The sequence below is a fragment of the Rhamphochromis longiceps genome, linkage group LG2 (assembly GCF_057381845.1).
Source record: "Rhamphochromis longiceps isolate RC_006_pf linkage group LG2, R_longiceps_female_GT1.1, whole genome shotgun sequence".
Classification (NCBI taxonomy): domain Eukaryota; kingdom Metazoa; phylum Chordata; class Actinopteri; order Cichliformes; family Cichlidae; genus Rhamphochromis; species Rhamphochromis longiceps.
In genome coordinates, this window is record NC_140558.1 from 33,673,530 (window position 1) to 33,694,490 (window position 20,961).

At 39.0% G+C, this 20,961-nt stretch overlaps 1 protein-coding gene across 2 annotated transcripts in view; it reads right to left on the bottom strand.

The window, feature by feature from the left end:
* Positions 1-20,961, bottom strand: part of spock1 (SPARC (osteonectin), cwcv and kazal like domains proteoglycan 1) — a 119,255-nt gene that overhangs the window by 29,118 nt on the left and 69,176 nt on the right. For both annotated transcript variants that reach the window (XM_085424470.1, XM_085424463.1), the window contains exons 4-5: positions 13,713-13,793; positions 3,623-3,737 (exon numbers count right to left, since the gene is read on the bottom strand). In XM_085424470.1, coding sequence (XP_085280596.1) covers positions 3,623-3,737; positions 13,713-13,793 — 196 coding nt within the window. The remainder of the gene's footprint in view (positions 1-3,622; positions 3,738-13,712; positions 13,794-20,961) is intronic.

Below are 20,961 nucleotides of genomic sequence, written 5' to 3' on the forward strand. Positions count from 1 at the left end.
TGTGAATGGGTGGATGACTGGATATGTAAAGCGCTTTGGGGTCCTTAGGGACTAGTAAAGCGCTATATAAATACAGGCCATTTACCATTTACCATTTAAAATTGCAACTATTTATCCCATATTTTAAAATTTAAATAAACACAGCTCGCAGCTTTCAAATGAAGTGAATAATCCAAAGGTCAAATGATTAAACATGGAAACCATTTATGAACCAAATAAAAGAATACATAAAACACAAAACAAAAAATGCAACAAATCACCAAATAAGATCAAGATAATAAAAGCACAGGATTAAGGTATTACAATCTTCAGTCACCCCACATTTATTTAAACATGTGCAAACCTACATGTAAATACAGTATATAAAACAAAAAACAGAGTTTGTACAATTCTAACAAGCCTGAAAATCAATATTTGTTATGACCAAATTTATTCTTGAACAAAGCCTGACCTCTCTGAGAGAAGCTTTTTTTCAAATTTCTGAGTTTTTTAAATAGTCTTCACCTCCACAGAGCCTCCATCGTGTTTCTCAGATGGCTGTAGACACTCACTGTGGTATCTCTCTCCTGACCTCCTCCGTACATACTGACAGGAATCTGAGCTAAAAATGTCACATTTGGATTCATCACCGTATAAGACCTGTTACCACTGATTTTCAGTCCACTTCTTGTGTAATCTGGAATACCTCAGCCTAAACTCCCCATTTTCCTTCCTTAAGAATAGCTTCTTGACAGCTATCCTTCCACTGAGATCAGTTCTGATGAGGCTTCAGCGAACAGTAGATGAATCGACTGAAGGCCATATTTATCTCTCAGGTCCTGTGTCAGGTCTTTGCTGGATTTTTTACTGTTTCTTAACCTGTATTGTTCATCTTTTGTAGATAGTTTTTTTTTCCAGGCTTGTAACTTCTTCTTTTGTTGTCTACACATCCAGTTTCCTAATCTAAAAAAAGTACTATTTCATGCCTATCAAACTGCAGCATTTAAAACTGGTTCTCTGCTAAACTATCTGTGTGAACACAACACGGGTGCATTCTTGATGTTTGAATGATTCATAGGTCAGTGTTCAGGGGCTTAAGAAATCCTGAAAATCTTTTAAAAAATTGTCAGGTAGAAGGACTGGATTGAAAACGAGTGAACAAGCAGCCAATGTCCAAAGAAAAACTTAGACAGACCTACAGAAAGCCTGAATAACTGAACTATTGCTCCTGATTAATTGAAAAAAAAATCAGTCTTGCTCCTACAAAGCAAATTATATATACAAAATGAGGGGTCGTTCAAGACTTTGTCCCAGTAATGTACATTTAAGTCTATTCCATTATAAAATCATGTTAAGAGCGCAACAAACTAACTAAACTAGTTAATGCTGCTAAAGCACAGCAGGCATGCACACATCACTGAAAAATAACCCATACAATCAGCTAAATGTAGACAAAAGTTCATCACAAAGGCCAACGCTTCCCCTCATCCATCTCCCAATCATTTTATTAGAAGACAAGACAGTAGCGATATTTCCATCTCAAACAGACAAAAGAAAGTGATCATTATCTCCCTCATCTAACAATATATTTCAGCTACCCGCTGAGAGTTTCCAAGATGCTGTAGTCTGTAAAGTTTCTGATTTGACATAAGTACAACCCCGTCACAGCGGGACAGAGGGGGCGAAAAATTATAAACGAGCCTCCATAATGGTTTTTGAATTACAGCTTGGTTGCTAATGTAGACGTTCAAGCCTGCAGCTAAATATTATCACCCCAATAAGAAAAGTCAGTTTTATACTCAAATCTTTCAGTTTGAAGAGGAAGACCAAAGAGTGCTTGGGATTTTTGTGTCGACAGCTGTTTAGAAAAGGAAACTAATTTGCATAAGGATTTTTGTTTGTGCTGTTTACAGGGAAGCAGTGAGTAAAATCTAGATAAACAGGACATACTTCATCACTGTGTAAATTATTACACAATATGTGTTTGCCAATGTCTGGAGAACAACAAAGTTTGGATTTGGCCTCTAGGAGGACACTGAATCGGTTTTATGCCAATTGGTGCAACTAGTTTATCTTAAATTGATTCAAAATAATATACATATCATTGTCAAAAGCTCGGGTGAATGATAATACTTGGAAATTTCACAGTCCAGGTGAATAATTTGTCACATTAGAGCGAAAATAGCACTTGTAATTAATTTAATACAAATGGAGGGAAAGAAAGGATTATAGTCAAGATTCTTAGGAGCTAATGACTTGAGGAAATCAATTAAACCCAAGACAGAGACAGAGAAATATTCTGTCGTCTTCTTGAAGAAATGCTTCTTGAACTGAAAAATTGAAAACCCTTAAAATTGGCAATGGTTGAAAACACAAACAAATTGGGTGGTGACAGAGCAAACAGATAGTGTGATTAAAATTAATTGGTGTTGGGAATACGTAAGCCAATGTCTGTCATTGAAGCACGCTGAGTTATTACACAGTGCTAAAACACAAAACGATACTTGTTTGCTTTTGCTTGATGTAATTTGTTGAAACTGCCTTGCAGGTAGTTAGGATATTGAAGTTAAACTTGGCATAGCACTTTAAAAGATATAATAAGTTGTAGCTTTTCGAGCTGGCTTAATAGCACAAATTTGATTTAAAGAGTGAGAAAAAAAACTCCCGCTGCTCTTCGGTATATGACAAAGATAATATGTGTTTCGAAACTGTTTCAAAACTGCTCAAAAACACAATTAACGTTGCATTATCATAATCACATTCACAAATCTGTTTCTGATGTGTTGTAAAGACTGCAACAGAGTATGTTGGAGATTCACATTATAATAGTGTGTCCCTTTCATCAAAAAGTACAAGCTCACTCCAGTATTTTTCTCGATCTTAAGATTTCTTTTAGCTTTACATTATTCTTAGGTGCAATTTAGATGCTGGCCATTGTTAAAGACAAACTTAAATTATAACAAATCTCTCATTTTTCATGCTTTGTTCCTCAGGAGCCAGACTTTCTTATCATTTTTAAAGTGGTCTTCACCTTTCTGAAGGTCTTTCAAAGCGTTTCTTAGACATTGGCTGCTTTTTCACTCATTTTCAGTCCAGTCCTTGTATCTGTTTCTGGGTTTGTTAAAACACTTAACAACAAAGTGTTCACACATTAAAAAGGCACCTAAGTCAAGGAACAAACCACTGTTGTGTCTATACATAACAGGCAACTTAGCAAAAAAAAACTAAATTTTGATCCACCATGTAATACCATCTGGAAAAGAAATTGGGAACTGCATGATTTTTCTGCAGTGACCTGAAACACTCGTAATGTAGCAAAAAGCATACCTCATACTGTTCCACACAAAGTGGAATCATGGATTGGCCTCCCCAGAGCCAGTGTGGGATGTGGGATCATCTTGACAGACAACAGAACAGAAGGTGGACAATATCCAAAGAAGAGCTTTGAATGTCCTTCAAGAAGCCTGAAGAACTATTTCCAACAATTACTCAAAGTACAAGAAATCTTGCTCGAGAAAGTTCAGGCTGTGCTGAAGAATAAAGGTGGCTGTACCAAATACAACTTTCAAGTTATTTCCTTTGCAAAACATGAAGAAATGGGGGGTGGCTGAAGACTTTTCAAAGCACTGTAACTGACTCTTACCTGTGGCCTGGCTGCTTGTGATTGGTGCAGATCGCCGTCTGGTAGTCATGACTGACACAGATCTTGTGAGGAGGACAGCGAACCTTCAGGCATGGATCCTTGGTGGCATCTGGTCCTAAAAATGAGAAAGCAGAAACAAACTTCATCTCTGAGCTGCAAAGAATAAGTTATCAGAAACACATAGAACAGGAGGATCAGCACAATGAAGCGCTGGGGTTGAAAACTGATGCAGCAAAACATCCAGCTCCTCTTTTGGTTTTACAGTTGGCGGGCTCTTATGTTCTACTAACTGAAGCAGGCAGAAAAATAATGAGTTGGAGAAAACGACAGAGGAGAAGAATGGTAAAAGGTATGAAGTAAACGTTGAGTTTTCCGCGTTGTGAGCTGCTTAATGAGTACTATTCTCTCCGAGCGTCAACCCCATCTTCCTCCAAATCAATCTCCAGAGTGACATTATTGCCGTGGCAGCCAGGCACAGCTGGCTGGTGTCCAAGATGACAAAAGATCAAAGCAGCTCATTGACTCTGAGCATTGTGTCATTTCACACTAGGCTAACAGCACAAACCCGCTTTCATTTGACAGACTGAGGAAAAGGGAAAAAAACAAAAAACCCCATAGGAGGCGTGTGAGGTGAAAGCGACAGTGGGAGTAAAAGAAAAAGACAAGAGCTTTTAGCACAAATGGAGTGAGAGAGGCCAGCCAACACCAGCCAGTGCACTCTGGACTAGTGGTCATAGTAATTCTGTCAATTACACAGTCTGTACCAGATATGTATAAAAGAAAGATGAAAGCCCTTAAAATGGACAAACCCGAGTGACAAGACAAAGCTAATAAAATGAGATCAAAGACGGAGTGGGTTTTTAAACCGCATACGGAGACTGCATGCTGTCCCCGCAGTGAGTGGACAAAAAATGATTTCAAATCCTAAGTTAATTCTCACTCCTTGGCGGCCGCTTATCGGGGCCTGGAGCCTGGGGCTCGCTCGGGCCACTTCGGAGGTGGGGTGCCCCCGGCCTCTCGGCCTGGGGCTCGGTCACTCAGGCGCAGCTGGCTGCCGGCGGAGCTCACGGGCGCGTCACTGCAACTCCCCCTGGCTTCTGCTCCGCGGCTGCTGAGTGAGCCCTCATCTGGGACTCTCCTCAGCTCTTTCCGGGACAGTGGCGCAGCTGCCCCTCTGTTGGTCTTCCTTGGTCTCTTGTGTTCTGGGGGCCTCTGGATGTCTGGAGTTTTGATCTCCTCCACACCTGCTTCACGCCCTGGAGGACGGGGCTGTGGCCCCCCCACACCCTCTAGCAGATTATTACATGAAGGAACCTTTTAAAAAAACAAAAAACAAGCGCGTCCATGCTCACAGGTGTACACACGGGTGATCACACCCACAAACTACACCCTTTTTGGCTCCTACCTCAAAGCACACTGTGTTCTGTTGATCTTATGTGCTGCACAATAATGTTTAACATTTAGTATTTACTGTCATATTCCCATATATCATTGTGATGTTGTTTATTCTATTACTCTTGTTCTCTTCTGCTTGCTTTCTTTTTTCTTTCTCAGCAGGTGATCCAGGTGATTGATATATGCATTTTTTTTCTCTGCCCGTTCTGTTGGTTTTTGTCTTTTGCCCTTCTCCCCCGTCCCTCTTCTCAGCTGTTTCTCTTTCCCTCTTTCTTTCTCCCCTTCTTTCCCCCAGTCAAGTCTGTCCCGTATTCAGTAAGTGAAAATAAAATAAACAATAAAAGGTGAATCAAATGGACCATTACGGCAAGGCTGGGATGGTCAGTTTGGTAAAGTAAATCCGTTGGGCATCTTTCTTTGCCTTTAGACAACAATTCTGATGGCAAAAGAGCCAAACGGGACAGGCCAAAAAATAAATAAATAAATAAAATAAAATAAAAAAAATAATTAAGAGTGAGTACAAAGTGTATAGATCAAAGCCCAGCATTATGTACAAGTCATTACCATGAGGCTGCTAACATCATAAAACAAGAGCGGCCTTGTCTCCATTAGGAAACTAATGGGTTGTGTTTGAGCCACAGCTGGTGTCTGATGCCAACATCAAGTAGTTTCTGACCTGATCACACACCGCGCTACGGTTTGCATTATACTTTATCATCATTAAATTGTCCAGAAGTCCGAACACGGTGCTGCAATCTCAACAATCTTTGGGGAAAATATATAAAACAGCTATGTATATAAATTGTAAACATGTGCTACTGTGAATATCTGGAGCTGTCAGATATTATGGAAGAGCTTTCTTTATCTCTGAGGAAAATGTACAAACCAAACACTAAAGATGGTGAAGCTTAGATAGTCTCAAGGAAAGAGATTCATAGTCCCCTGTAGACATCTGTCATAAATGAGCAGCACACTTTTCTTCCTCCTTACAATGCGTGAAACGCATGCACAGATGCAAAAATACATTTATAAGCCTGCATGGCCTCTTGTAATCTCCAGAATGCAGAGAGAGATGGAAGGTCAACCTCCCTCCTGATAGCTGTCTGTTGTGCAATGTGCTTCTTTTGCCTGCTGATTTGGGGGCCTGTCCTCACCTCCATCTATCAGCACTGGAAGAAACCCATCTTATTTCACTTAGCTGAAAGATGGCATTACCACTGCAAGGAAATGAGAGATGAAGGAAACGAGAAGAAAGTGACAGAGGAAGGATGGAGGAAAGAGGGGGTGGATAGGTACCTGGTTAACAGAGGATTGGAGGACAATTTGGGATCATTGGGCGACCTCCACTCTTAGATAAATTGGAACACACACACACACACACACACACACACACACACACACACACACACACACACACACACACACACACACACACACAAATAAGGGACACCTAAATACTCCCAATCACAGAGGATCCTATCATATGTAAGTTTTATGTAGTAAACAGTAAGAAGTCACTTTATAGAGACAATGATAGTCCAAATGAAATATTGTGTTCAGCTGGTGTTGAGAGTATTTTGGATAGGTGAAGAATTACAGTAGATAAAAATTAAGTGAAACCAGGACAAGAAAAAACAAGGGAAGAGAGAAAAAGGGTGAATAAAGCAGGAGAAGGTGGAAGAAAGAGGAGCCAAGATAAGGATGAAAGTTTAAGGAAAGGAAAGAAAAAAGATATTGAAAAGAGAAGAGAAGATGACAGGATAAAGAGGATGGAGAGAAGGCAGAGAAGAGAAGAAGCGACTAAAAGAGTGCTGGGTGACAGAGAGTTTTATCCATCTATTTAAAGCTTGAGTGAGCAGCACTGGTGGTTAAACCGGCCAATCAATTGTAATGCAGGAGCACTGCAGCACATTTGCCACCTCTCTTTCAGTCTCTCCTCTGCTTTTCTCAAGTATTTCTCAAGTATAAGTCGAAATGCACAAGTAACAATCAAATTGCACTTAGTAAAAGTGATTTTACTTTAAAATGTTCAATTTTTACCACATTTCTATAAATAAACCCACTCTCTGCTGCGGATATGATTTTTTCCATAAAGAAACAGAAAGTGCAAAAAATCTGGTCCTCGTCTGTGAGCATGAAGTAAATATGATTCATTGTATGACACGCGCAGTGGATAAACCATGCTTTGCTTTACAACTGAGAACTCATAAAGGAGAAAAATATGGAGCAAATCATGTGTGTGTTCTTTGTGTGACGCTAACCATTTCTGCAGAAGAGCAACAGTCTTACTCACAGACACCACTACTAATTTGTTTAGCCATTGTCCTTGGCCATATGTAGGGATGACTGATTCCCCTCGGGTGAAGGGTTACCAGTCTGTTGGGATGAGACAGATGGAAGAGCTGGCAGAGCTGTAGCTGAGGGTGAAGAACGCACAAGATGCCTGCAGAGCATTAACAAATGCCCTCCGTTTGAATTCAAGATTGGCATATTTATTTTTTTCCTGTCATTAACAAACATTGTTTGTATATAAACACTAGTTTGTGGGGCTTGTGGCATGGAATTCAGCGTTTTAAAGTGTACAATAATGGCAAAGTTGAGCTTCCTCAATGGACAAACTCTACGACTTTTAAGAATCTGCCTTTGAGAATCTCTTGGCCTACACATACATAAACAATGCATGGCTGTTGTAGTGCTTTGAACACTGCAAACCCAACATCAGCCCCACTCCCATCTGGTCAGATCTGCTTTTATATAGTGTAGTGAGGATCAATATACTCCCTGGTTGGTAGCTCACGCTCAGAGAGCACAGCAAACACATAAAAGAGAACACATTACCTGCTGAAATCAAATGTTGTGCTGCATCTTAGTAGGAAAGATAAGCTCAACTGAGTGAACATTAGGATCAAAGTCACCCTCTTTAAGATCATGTATAAATAATATCCATATATGTCTATCGGTGAGAGATTAATCAGCTCTCAGCATACACATAAATCATTGTGTTAATGTTTTGTCTAAGCGGCACGTCTTTTATGCACTCTAGTTTTAATAAATGCCTCACGCATTAATTTTCAGAAGCCATAATAATAAAACCCAATACTTCCATCACTCTGTTCACTATGTTACATACTGTTACAGTATATCTCAAATACCATCTTTCAGCTCTCATATAACTGACAAAAGAATTGAATTATGACTGCAGTGATTCACTTTGTGCTTATATGGCAAGCTTTTAAAGATGCAGTATATTTTTTTTTCAGACGTGTGTGTTCTATGTATATCCAAATCCTTAGGGACTAATAAAGTATGCTGATTCTGATTCTGATAACAGTGGGTCTCATACTCATCTGTCATATTTTAGTAAGTTCTAGTGCTATAAGATTATTATTATATGATTATTATTTCAAATAACTATAGATTAGATGCGTAATGATTTATTTGCTTATAAAAACAGGCGATAATTAACTTTTCCTGATGTCTCAAGAAAGGTGTCCAATTATAACAAAACGTCTCAGTTTTTCAGCGTTCAGTCCACTGTGATACTACTCTCTGCTGATGTAACTCAAATGCTTGGAATTGTTTCTTGGCTCAACCACATTATTTCGGTGTTGTATGGCAAGCCATGGGTGATGTCTCTTTTGGTAAGAAGATTGTAATACTACCTGCATGCTGCTAATAATTCAGACCTCTCTGTCTCAGATGCAATAGTTTGGAAAACCAAACTCATGACTTTATGCATTTTTAAAACACAGGGAGAAGTAAAAAAGAAAAAAGAAAAAAAAAGGTAAACAGACTGCTTTTTTAGAGTTCTCTTTTACTTTTATCTACCAAACAGTTATTACTATGCATACAGTGCTTTTCTCAGCACAAACCCTTTTGATGAACATATTTTAGGAACCTGTACCTTTCCCAAAGACACTTTGACCAATCCTCTGATTAGTGGACAACCTGCTCTACCTTTCGAGCCATAATTGCTCTAAATTATTCCCTCGTTTTCTGCAATTTTCACACTTTGCAAAGCGTTCTTGTGGTCCACAGATCAAAAGTTTGAAATCCCTGGTTTAGAGGAATATGCCCAGAGGGATACGGGAAGAGGATTTCAGTGATTTTAAACTCCCTGCTTTTTTTCAAGAGATAAAATCTGGCAACTGTAGTAAAGTGATGACATTGTTGTAGTCATTATTTAAAAATGAAACTTGCAGATATGGAGGTTTAATGTCCTCAGTCTCCTCATTTTCCAGGAGATTCAATCCCATACATAAATTGTAGCTATTTAATTGCTGCAACCCTTCCTGGCAGAAAAGCACATTGTACTTGTGGCTGTAAAATGTTATCACAATTAGAGCTGACAGTAAATGACCCTACTTGCTTACGTTTTTGTCTTCGCAAGACTTTTTGTCCCTCTTTTTAAAACTTTAATGTTCCTTAAGAGGCAGGTAAAACTTCCTAGAAAAGAAGCGGTGGAAGATAAAACACTCCTCTTGTGTCCTCTAATACTGGATGAATGCCAGGGTGAAGTGCAGTGATTGGGTAATAAAGATAGAGTCCAATAGTAGAGGCCACAATCCCAGCAAGCCCTGCCAGAGAACAGACCATAACCTCAATTTAATTGTTGTTGAGCTTTACATGGGTCAGCCAGATATTTTTAGTAACCTTTGTGTATGGATGTGTATATTCCTTTATTCATTCTGTTCTCAATTGCTCGCCATTGTTTGTGCTCCTCAGATAAACAGCTACTTTCGGCTGCTCCCTTATTCACTAGAGGTCACAGCAGGTAGCTCTGCATATTTGACATGGCAGATATTTACATGAGATGTATCCTCACGCAACCCCCGAGTGATGTGTTTCCACCTGGGGTTGAACCAGGGATCTTTGACTTGTTAGGTAAACGTGTTAACCACTTTTTTTTTCTAATAACACATAAGCTTGAAATTAAATAAACAAGAGCTCCAAAAAACATTCCCAAAGGACAAATTCACAACTCTTATTAGAAATATGAGCACCACTTTTAGGCTTTGATACACTAATTAAAAAGGTGTTTCTTCTCTTTTGCCTTAGAGGGTTAGAAATAAAAACAAGACGGGGAAAAAGAGAGGGAGATAGACAAACATATCAATAGGAGATTAAAATCTTCCCTCTATGCTTTGTGAACATTCCTCGGGATCTTACTATTTGGCCTCACAGAGGTTCTAGAGCAAAAGATGTCAGAGAGTAGTGATAGAGGGATGAAAGCAAGCACAGAGAGCCTTGGGGACAGCACAGGGAAAGAGCAGAATCACCATCCAGAAAATTAATTATTGAAAACATGGGCAAATCATATTATTGTGGATGTAACTGAGGAATGGAGAAGATAAACAGGCTGCTACAGTTTGAATGTCAGAGAGCACATTGGCTTACGGAAGAAAAATATCTAGAGAGAGAGGCTATTGACTATCACTTACAAGCTGAATATTCATCACTGCCAAACAACCATTATATGCACACACACATATACACACTTTATTGTGAAAATCCCTAAAAGAGGACGCTTTGTGAAGCTGTGGCTGGCAGCAAAACAATTCTAAAAGGACACTATGAAAGAAAATAATCAAAGAGTCTTTGAAGACAGCTTCAAAGAAAAGGCACAAAGATGCTTTTAAGGACAACATGCCTACTAGAGGACATTAATTTCTGGTGGAAGTTGTTAATAGTCACGGATGAAACAAAGTTAATGCCAAAGCTACCTAGCCTGTCTTGCTTGAAGCATGTTTATAGTTTTTACTGTTGGTGTGAAGAACAGAGCAAAAATAACATAGAATATGCATGAAATTGTCTAGTTTGGGATGGAGACACACTTTTAAAGTGTTCAAACAATGCTAGATGTAGAAGCTGGGGGGTCATGTTGCATCCTCGCTGAGAAAATAAAAACAGGACGTCAGCTGAAGCAAGCTGCTGATAACAGCTGTTAAACCAAGTTATTAGGCAACATAGCTATGCAGTGATAACTTCAGCAGTTCAGGCCTGTAATATCTAGGTACAGCAGGCTATTGTACAGCTTATCAAGTATTTAAAAAAAAAACAATGTAACACACAGAGTAGAATTTTGACAGGTTGGTGGATTATAATTTATAGCTTATTATAATCTGAGGGACCTGTGAATTGCAAATTATGTCCATTGACTCCAAAGATAAGTCATTTCCCTCAAAATCACAAATGTGAACCTCAAGGAAGTACAAACTTCTCCGGCACAATAGTAGGGGATTCATCCTCTGAGGACCATCATGTTTGTCACAATCTTTTTCCAATCTAGCGTCAAAATTTATTTTAATGTATTTTGTTTTTTAAATATTTTAGTATGAAACCTGTGATGAGCAAGCATTTGCATTTATTTTGAAGCCCTGCATCATTACACAGTTTTGTAAAATGCAGTCTGTAATTTCCTTGCTCCTTTTCTTCAAAGCAATGCAAGGAAGAAAGAAAGAAATATTATAGACATTACACCTGTGGGCACCAGATGCTTGAATGGCAAGGAGCTATTCAGGAAGGGAAGTTTTTCCATTTTATTCACTCTAGAATTCTTTTAAAAAAAAGGAAAAACCTTTTTTTTAATGCTTGTACAATGTCAAGTGGTCTCCTTTCTTCTTCTTTAAGAAGATCCCCAAGGCACTTAACTGGCCATGTGTTGCTGCCAGACAAGTAGCTTGTGTCAGCTTGACCTTTAGTCAATTTCAGGAGAGGTCACAATGAAAGACCACAAGCTTGACTTACAGTGTGATTTTTGGCTCATTGACACACTGTGATCTCGTCCTTTTTTTTTTCTGTACACACACACACACACACACACACACACACACACACACACACACACACACACACACACACACACACGTGGTCAGAGGGCCCGGTGGCGCCAGTGTTCGGCAGCCTCGCCTCTGTCAGTGCGCCCCAGGGTGGCTGTGGCTACATTGTAGCTTGCCATCACCAGTGTGTGAATGTGTGTGTGAATGGGTGGATGACAGGTTGTGTAAAGCGCTTTGGGGTCCTTAGGGACTAGAAAAGCGCTATACAAATACAGGCCATTTACCATTTACCAATACACAAACATGCACACATGCACAGAGGACAGATCTGACCTCTTGCCCCACCCTTCAGTGTCAGAGATAATTAAATGTTTCTGCACTGTCCTAGACTGTGGCATTCATTAATCTGAAGCTGAAGTGTGTGTTTGTGTGCACGTGTGTGTACAAGCATGGATAATCTCACACAGATATAGCCCAGTTTTCCCCCTGCTTTTATCTCGTCTCCTCTCCTGTTATCAGTAACTAATCTCACCATCTTATTATTGTTCCTAGAAAAAATTACACAAACAGCAGTTAACATGGCCAAATAACGTGTCCTTTATATCAACTTTGCATAAAGTGCGTAAATCAAATAAATATTGTGCTCCATTTAAATGGGAAATCCGTGAAGTTTATTTCCCAATAGTCCACACAGGGTCAGCACCAGTGAATCACTTTACTTTACTCTGTTACTGAGTTTTTTGGGTCCTACAACTCACAGCCATGATCATTCTGTTTTGAAGCTAATGTATAGCCAATCAAAAGCATGTTTTAGGATACGCAGCACTGCATTGTTATACAGTGACACTGCTTTCATCATCAAGATGACATCAAACACAAAAGAACCTGTAAATAACTAAAAATAACCAGACGTCCAGATGCATCTGTGAAAATGTACTGAAAATGTATCCAGGGTTTCGCAACATCACAGGTCTTTTTCGTAGAAAGTGTGGATTACTATGTGTTCCCGTGTTATTTATCTTGTACTGAATTACAGATAAAAATATGTGTAACTGGATAACAACTCTGTCATTTAAGGTGCACTGTGCATCTTTAGTAGCACAACAAATCCTCCACACAGCATAACAAGCACTCTCAGGGGATGGTCATTACAACTTGCTCCCCTGGTGCATGCTCTTGAAATGATTCTGTGAGTTTCATGGTTATGCCTTGTCAATACCTTCTGGCGAGTGGACATAGGAGCACTTCTTATGTTATTTAACAAACTGACCTTGTGTTTTGCGCAATTATTTTATTCACAATCTACTGTGGTGGTGCACAGAGGAAAAACTGCAAAAATTGTATCCAACGTATTAAAGATCTAACTGCATGTTAGTACTGAAGACAAACCTTGAAATTACTATTCGTTAGGAAAGAGGCTAGGCTTGATCATTCTGTGTGAATATGCAGTGATCCATCTAGTTCAGATGAAGCAATTAGCTTTATTTATCTTTTATTTACCACCATGGCATCTTTGTAATCAAGCTGAACAGGGCTGGGGAACTAAATTAATTAAACACTTTTGCATTATATCCGATGTTATTCATAAACTTCAGCAGACACATCAGACCAGTTTAAGCTCAATGTAAAGTAATGCCACAGTCTATTGTCTAAATCAGTGCCTGTCCACAAAGCACCTTATAATCTGTGATCAGTCTGTATAGCTATATGAGAAGCAACATCATTCTAACCTAATAATACATACACAGCAAGTCAGCTAAATCCGAATAGGTAAATGAACTCTATCTACAAGGACAGGATCGTTATGGTATCAACCAAGTATGAGCTAAAAGTAGCTCAGAGTACCTGGAGCAATAGAAAAACATATATTACCATGGATTTAAATAGAAACTAAACAAACTAAAATAAGAACTCACCATCCTGTACTGTCTTTTTGGCCGAGCTGGAGTGGGCTTTAGTTCTTGGGTCTCCATATCGGCCAGGTTCAGCCACTCGCTCTGAATGAAAAAATCATAAACATAAGACAAATTCATTAGAGAATGCTTTTTCATGGTTAAAGTAATAGTTTACCATATTCTTTAGCCACTTCTTTGTTGCCTTGGTGGTATGTTTTGGGTCACTGTTGTGCTGGAAAATCCATCCATGACCAATCTTCAGTGTTCTGGCTAAGGGAAAGAGGTTCTCGTCCATAATATTACAGTACACAGCCCCATCCTTGAACCAAAAAAGCCTCAACGCACAATGTTTCCATCTCCGTGATATGACCTAAAGAACCGCATCCCCACAATGGTGTTCTCGAGGTCACACACAGGAAGAGAAATTATCTCTTCCCCCAAAGATGCCTTGTGGAGTTGATGCCAGATATCTCAGTTTTGGTTTCAACAGCACCTTCTCCCATGTTTACTGGCAAACTGGTTGATATTCTGTCTCTCTTCATTTAAATTAAACTACCATAAAATCAGAGACACTTCGTTTCTTTTTAAGTGAGAAAACGTAATTATTCAGAAGGAGATCAAATAATTATTTTCCCCACTATAATGTAATTCCCTTCATCTCCAGTTCTGTACTTAATAGACAAACATGTCAAACTCTCAGAAAGAAGGCAAATGCGACTGTGTGCCAATATTTTACACTCCTACTTTGTGTTTTAGCTTAATCAATTTACAACCTGACCAGAAGTATTTCCTCACATAATGCCTCTTAATCACCAGAAATACATTATAGACTCCATTGGCAAATTTGGCAGGGAGGCAAAGTGACAGAATTCTCCTCATTATAAAAGAGTAATTGCTACACTATTCTCGCTCTTACACACTCACAGCACTACAACATCCCATATGGAAGGAAGCCAGTGGCAGCACTACCTCAGGGAGGAAGCAGAGCAGCCAAACACTGAGTTACAGGGAGTTTGTCATGTCTGTCTGTAGGCTGTGACATTAACACCCAGAAATGATTAACTCTCCGAACTCATCCATCTCCAGTATTTATTAGCGAGCAAGACTTTTGAGTGGGGACTGACCATGAAGTGTATTTAATGATCAGGAAAGAGGGTGTGGGTGTTTGTGTGTGTGTGCAAAACTTAGTCCAACTTTTGTCAATATGCCCTCTGTTCATTATTCCTCCCTTCTCTCCCTTTTGCCAGACTTTCTCTCCTCCTCATTATGGGAAAACTTTCTTATCTCTGAGTTATCCTCTCTGCAGGCACTCTCTCTCAAGTGTTCTCTGTAGGCCTCATGTCTATATATCTTTTGTATCCTCCCCTGCCTTCTTCCCTCCCGATACTCCCCGATGCCACTGTCACTTTTGCGTGCTGCCGTTTAGCTCGAGGGCTCCTGCTATGATCGCTTGCAACAACTGCCTGCTCATATCCTCTGAAGTTTATTTATCCTATAATTTACAATTATCATCAGAGTCTCTAGTGGCCACGGGGCAAGAAGGGCAGAATCAAAACAACAACACACCCATTCACTTGACTCTCTGTCTGCGTGATCTACTACTGAGCGCATCTCTCCTTGAAAACAGCTTGTTCAGCACCGTTCAAATAACTGCAGTTCACTTTATTTTGTTGTTGATTTTGGTGGCGGGGGGCAGTAATAATTCACTCCACTCTGTGTGGTCTGCTGACATTTGTCCTTTCTTAATCACTGCTTTAGCGCCTTCCATACCTTTACGTCTTTCCATCTCAGCTGCACAGATATTTAATTGCTTTGTTGTTATGATTGGCTTTGTCTCTTCATTGAATTAACAATACCCACGGTGTGACTGTGTGTATTTACTTCCTCTGCATCTCAGCAGGCTCCAGGTATCATTGATTACCTCCACTGTGTGCGTATTTGACTGGTTAATTTGCTGTGTATGCCTCAAATCAGTGTAGCATGTATCTGTGCTTTTTTGTTGATAATCCCTTTTATGTGCCGAGGCTCAACACGGCGAGAGCTCACTCCTCTGAAAGAGCGAGATAAGGGCTGAGCTGAGGGTCGTGGATATTGAGTCATTTTTTATGATGTGGCCAACAAGCCATTAAAATCAGAGTGGTAAACAATGTTTAAAGAACGCCTGGTGAGCGAGCAACAAACCCTTAGCACATTACACCGAAATGAGATATTTGTTCTTGCTCCAGCACACACTCTGTTTCATACACAGAGCTGAGGTGCTGACTGTTTGTTGTCCTATATGTCTCTTATCAGTTTCCCTCTTTCTAATTCTTTTAGCTCCTCCAGGCGCAGATCAAAGGCGGGTTTATGAGAACGTATTAAGAGGCAGTGACAGAGTTACAGAAGATTAAAGATGGACCAATGAGAAATGGGAACTGACAGACAGAATATCTTCAGAGAGACTGTGACTTAGTGAATTGGAGAAAGAGCTGATGAAATATATAACAACGACGAACACTCTGCTGGGAAAACGCAGTGTCATGTCTAATCAGGCCGATTGGCAATTTGGAAGCTCCAGATTTTCAAGGCTTTGTTTGCCGCTGGTACTGCCAAACCCGAGTGCTTCGCAAACGACTTTGGGTTCTGCTGCCAAAACGGTCCCCATAGCAACCACTAATTCATTATGTAAACTAATAAGAATAGACAAGTAGCAAACACCTGAAAATTGACAACTTGAATTGTATTGTTTTTTTCTGCGCTTGTATTGCATCCTCTAGTTGTATCTTGGTGCCAGTTTGACTCTCCTGTGCTCCTCTGGACTGGCTGTGATAATGAGGCCCTGTCTGGCATTTGTAATCTTCCCTTTGACTCCCCTCTCTGGATAATGCATTGCAATAACAAGCTCACAAATCTGTTGGGCAAGCCCATACGGAGGAAGCCAGATTCAAATAACCAGAATACTGTTTCTACCATTGGTCTCGCTGACAGCACATCCGTTATCTTCTGCCAAGGACTCTTCCTCCTCTCCTCTCATCTCTCTGTCTGTCTACTTGGGCTGAAAAGCCTGTTAAGCACAACTCTCCAACCATTACTGATGGGACTGAAATTAATGCACATGTAGAAAGTTATAAATAATAATTCAGTCTGACTTTGGAAGAAGTCTAAGCTGCCCTGGAGGACATATAGGATTCAGGTTTAACTGGATGGATTCTGAAGACCAGGCAGTAATATGTAATAAGTTGAAACATGGTACACAGTGTGTTACAACAAGGCGAGAGAATGTTGAGACACTGGTTAGTACAATGTTTCAGTAAAAGAAATAAAACACATGCCTAAATTAATGTAAATACAAAAACGTGTGATCCATATTTGAGACTCTCTAACAGAATGTATTTTTTCTACAAAATTTATTAATTTATACTACAAAATTAAATGTAAATGTCAGGACATGGCTGATATTTTAATCACTGTAGTAGGCTGTCACTCTTTTTCCAGGTCACTGCAGTCATGCTTGAAAAGTAAAAACAATAATTAAAGTGTATGCATGTCTTCCAGCTTGTCTCTGACTTCATATGCCTCTGTACTGTCACCGTTGGTGCAAAAAAAATAAAAAGTAGTTTGTTTTTTTTAAACCAAACTCACGTTCTTTTTGAGATGGAATTTTCTCAGCTGTAAATTAATGTTTCTGAATGCAATGCTACAAATATTCTGCAGCTATGGCTGAGGAGATAGAGCAGGTTGCCTATCACTTTGAAGGCTGGTGGTTCAACCTATAGTATGCATGTTGACCCAAATGCATTTATCAGTATGAGTGCGTGCAAATATTCAGTTAAAAGCACTGAGGCATAGAAAAAAGCACTTGTGTAAATAAGTGAACGAGGCCTGTAGTGACAAAACACTGAGTGGCTCAAACACAGTATGAAAGCATTATAGAAGCGTGAGTCTATTTACCTTTCTGATAACCGATTAACTGTGCTAGTAATTACAAACCCATGCTTCGTGTTCGTACCTGTCAAAATAAAACATCAATTCAAACAATTTTTCTTAACAAAAGAAGCAAATTAACCAAAATAATAACAATAAAAATATTATTTGTTAAATAATCTTTGTTAAAACTCTGGAAAGAGAAACTTTAGTTGAGAATATTTTGACTAGTTATTTTTGTAGTTTTAATAACATGAGGTTTGGCTTCTGTGGTAAAACATGTATCTTGTTTCATATTCAGTAACCTCTTCCTGATTGTTCCTGGGCCATTTTGGGGTCGTTCTGGCACACTATGAAACATAAGCCCTGATGTGAGTACAGCAGATGTCTATGTAATCCACCTACAGGATGAGCTGAGCTGTCTGGGACTCAGGCCAGTGTAACCCACACAACCCTACCTCCTCAGAGGGCTGTAGAATTTTGTATTAAGCGCAACACGTAAAGAGGCAGTTTTTAACAGTTTTTAACCATCCATGACTAGAAAACAGGCAGGTCAACGAACTGTCACCATGGAAACAAGTTCATGCACAGCAAAATATCTGGGCACATGGACAAGGGAGACTGAAGGGTTGTAGCATTTAATTGCTGTGTGGGATTTGTCCAAATTTTGCTTTTTAAAGACACATTTAATTGCAAACTTAATTCCTCTCTTTGTGTATCACGCTACGTGCATTTTGATCAAGAACATTATTTGTTTTGCAAATTCAAATTTGCATTTCTCATTTACTTTTCTAAGCACTATTTTAATAAAATTTTTTATCATAATTATTTATTTTACTTGTTAGCAACTCAAAGTTATCTGTTAAAAAAAAAAATTAAAAATTAATGAACTACTAACAAGCAGGAGGGGTGTTCTGTTGGTGAGTTATTCTTTTTTTTAACAATTTAATTTAAAGAATAAAATAAACTGACAAAACGAGCACGAATAGTCATGACTACAAGAGCACATGCACAAAAATATAAGAATAGCAACCAAATTCTTTAAAAAATTAATTAAAGGTGCATGAATAAAGCAACCAATGAACTCTCACAGGCTTTAACTGCATGTGTGCGTGTATTTACGGCACTGTGGCATGTTGATTAACAGTAACCCATTGTTCAATATTATGTAATTTCCATGTGATGAACTCAATACGTCAGAAATAATAGAAAACTGTGTAGAAACAATGAGCAGATACACAGGGCTGTGAAGTGAAAAGGATGGAAGAAAAAGGAAATTATCTTGAAAATATGAAAGAGAACAAATAAAATTGAAGGGACAAAACAAAATGAGGGTAATGTTTAAAGAAAAGGCAGTGAATTAGAATTCAGCTGCTTTAGTAAATTGCCTAAAACTTAACCTAAAGTTAAATAGTTAAGTTTGTGACTACTTTAGTCTTTTAGAAAAATGACTTGTGAGATCTGAGGAGGTGAATGTTTACTTTTAGCTATAGGATACCAACATCTATATGATCTAGCCAATTTACAAATGGGTTTATACAATACATAACAGGTTAAAAAAAATCAAAAAATATTTCCAATTTTGCAGCGTTAGAACCTCCAGTGAGGAACTAAACACATGCAAACAACAGATTTGGAGCTTGAAACGAGTTTGATTTAAGAAATTGTTTGCTGAAATTCAGTGCAAAGAAGTGCATAAAATCTCCTTGTAACTGCTTAAATAATAGATAAACTTGAAAAAGTGCAACTGTAAACTATTCCAGTACTGCTCTATGTGTGGGGAAGTGTTTTAAGCCAATCGTACATCTTTTATAGAAAATTATAGGTGACCACGGCAACCTGCTAGGGACCAAAGCAATCTCAAAAGGTTTTTAGTGCAGCCCTGTATATTTCTTTGCAGTGAATTTCACTGCAAATCAACTGCCAGCAACCACTTTGCAGTTAGTTGGAGAATACACATTTTTCTCTTGTTGCCTTTGGTTGTCAAGGAGTCACTCACTGGTCTCTAGGCTTGTGTCACTGTATCCTTAATTGGACACAGTTTTTTGGGGGGATATGTAAAGAAGCCAAAACAGTTCATCCATGACTAGAAATCAGGCAGATCAATGAACTGTCACCATGGAAACAAGTTAACAACATTTAGCCTTAAAACTACTCATCTGTGGGAACTCAGTAGGCACGACATGTCTGGAAAACAGATTTAGCACCAGTGGATTTGATGACTCAGCATTACAAACAAGCCATTTGTGATAACACTAATTTCATCCATGCTACAAAGGTGAACATTAATTGCAGAGTGATTCATCAGGGACTGGATTTTCCCCCAATCAACCTTTCTGCTGCTGATTAGTCTCCAAGGACGACCTGGGATTCATTAGTCAAAGTGAAACCTGCAGGTGCACGGTATTGTTTTTTCTGTACTGACCTCAAATCAAGTGCTGTGGTCGCACATGTCATTTCAGTATCATTAGCGATCTGACCACACACATTAGATTATATAAGATTTAATCATTTTGTACGTTTTTTTTTTTTTGCAGTGGTTCCTCACATTCACTCCGTGTTACCTAGAATCTTTATTGTCTACCTTTCAGTTTAGGCAACTTTAATTCCTCATTTTAAAACTTAAAGGAAAACTAAAATCCTCTGAATACTAAAAATTGTAGATAGTTGAGGAGTCAGTTTTGCTTAGATCATGAGTCATTCACATCCAATACTCTGATTTGGTTCAAAGGTGAAGTTTACAGTAAGGAATGAAATGCCTGCAGTATCAGCTGGGTGAAAACTGGACCGACTGAAGAAGCACGTGATAACAGCAAATATTCCCAAAAGAGGACCAGATTGTTAGATTGATTCCTCATACTTATTTGGTGCCTAATCATTTAGCCATCCATTACTCCCAGCTGAGCTGTTTGTGTGGGAGTAACTGCAGAGTGCAGTTTGAAGGAGTGCAGAAAGGGCAGGCTGTTTCGAGCTCTGCAGCAGGGGAGCAGTCATGTTGCAGCTGATGTGCAGCGCTGCAGGAGAAATTATACGGCACAAAAAAGTATGTGCAGTATTTAATTGGCATGAATATGACCTGTGCTTCAGCTGCACCCAATGAGTCTCCAGATAAATGCACAGATGTCACATTGCTGTGTTGAACCAGAATGACTCACATGCATGGAGTGGACAGTTTGATGTTAGTGGTCTCATCAAGGAGCACTTTCGAAACAAAATGTAACAAATGGTAAAAGACAAATGATGTAATCAGTGAACTTTACTGACTCTTGTTGCAATTAAAGGAAAACTACACCTTGGGGTTTTTTTGTTTTGTTTTTTTCAGTCTGTCTTTTGGTTCTAGTATGTCCCTGTTGGTTACATTTAAACA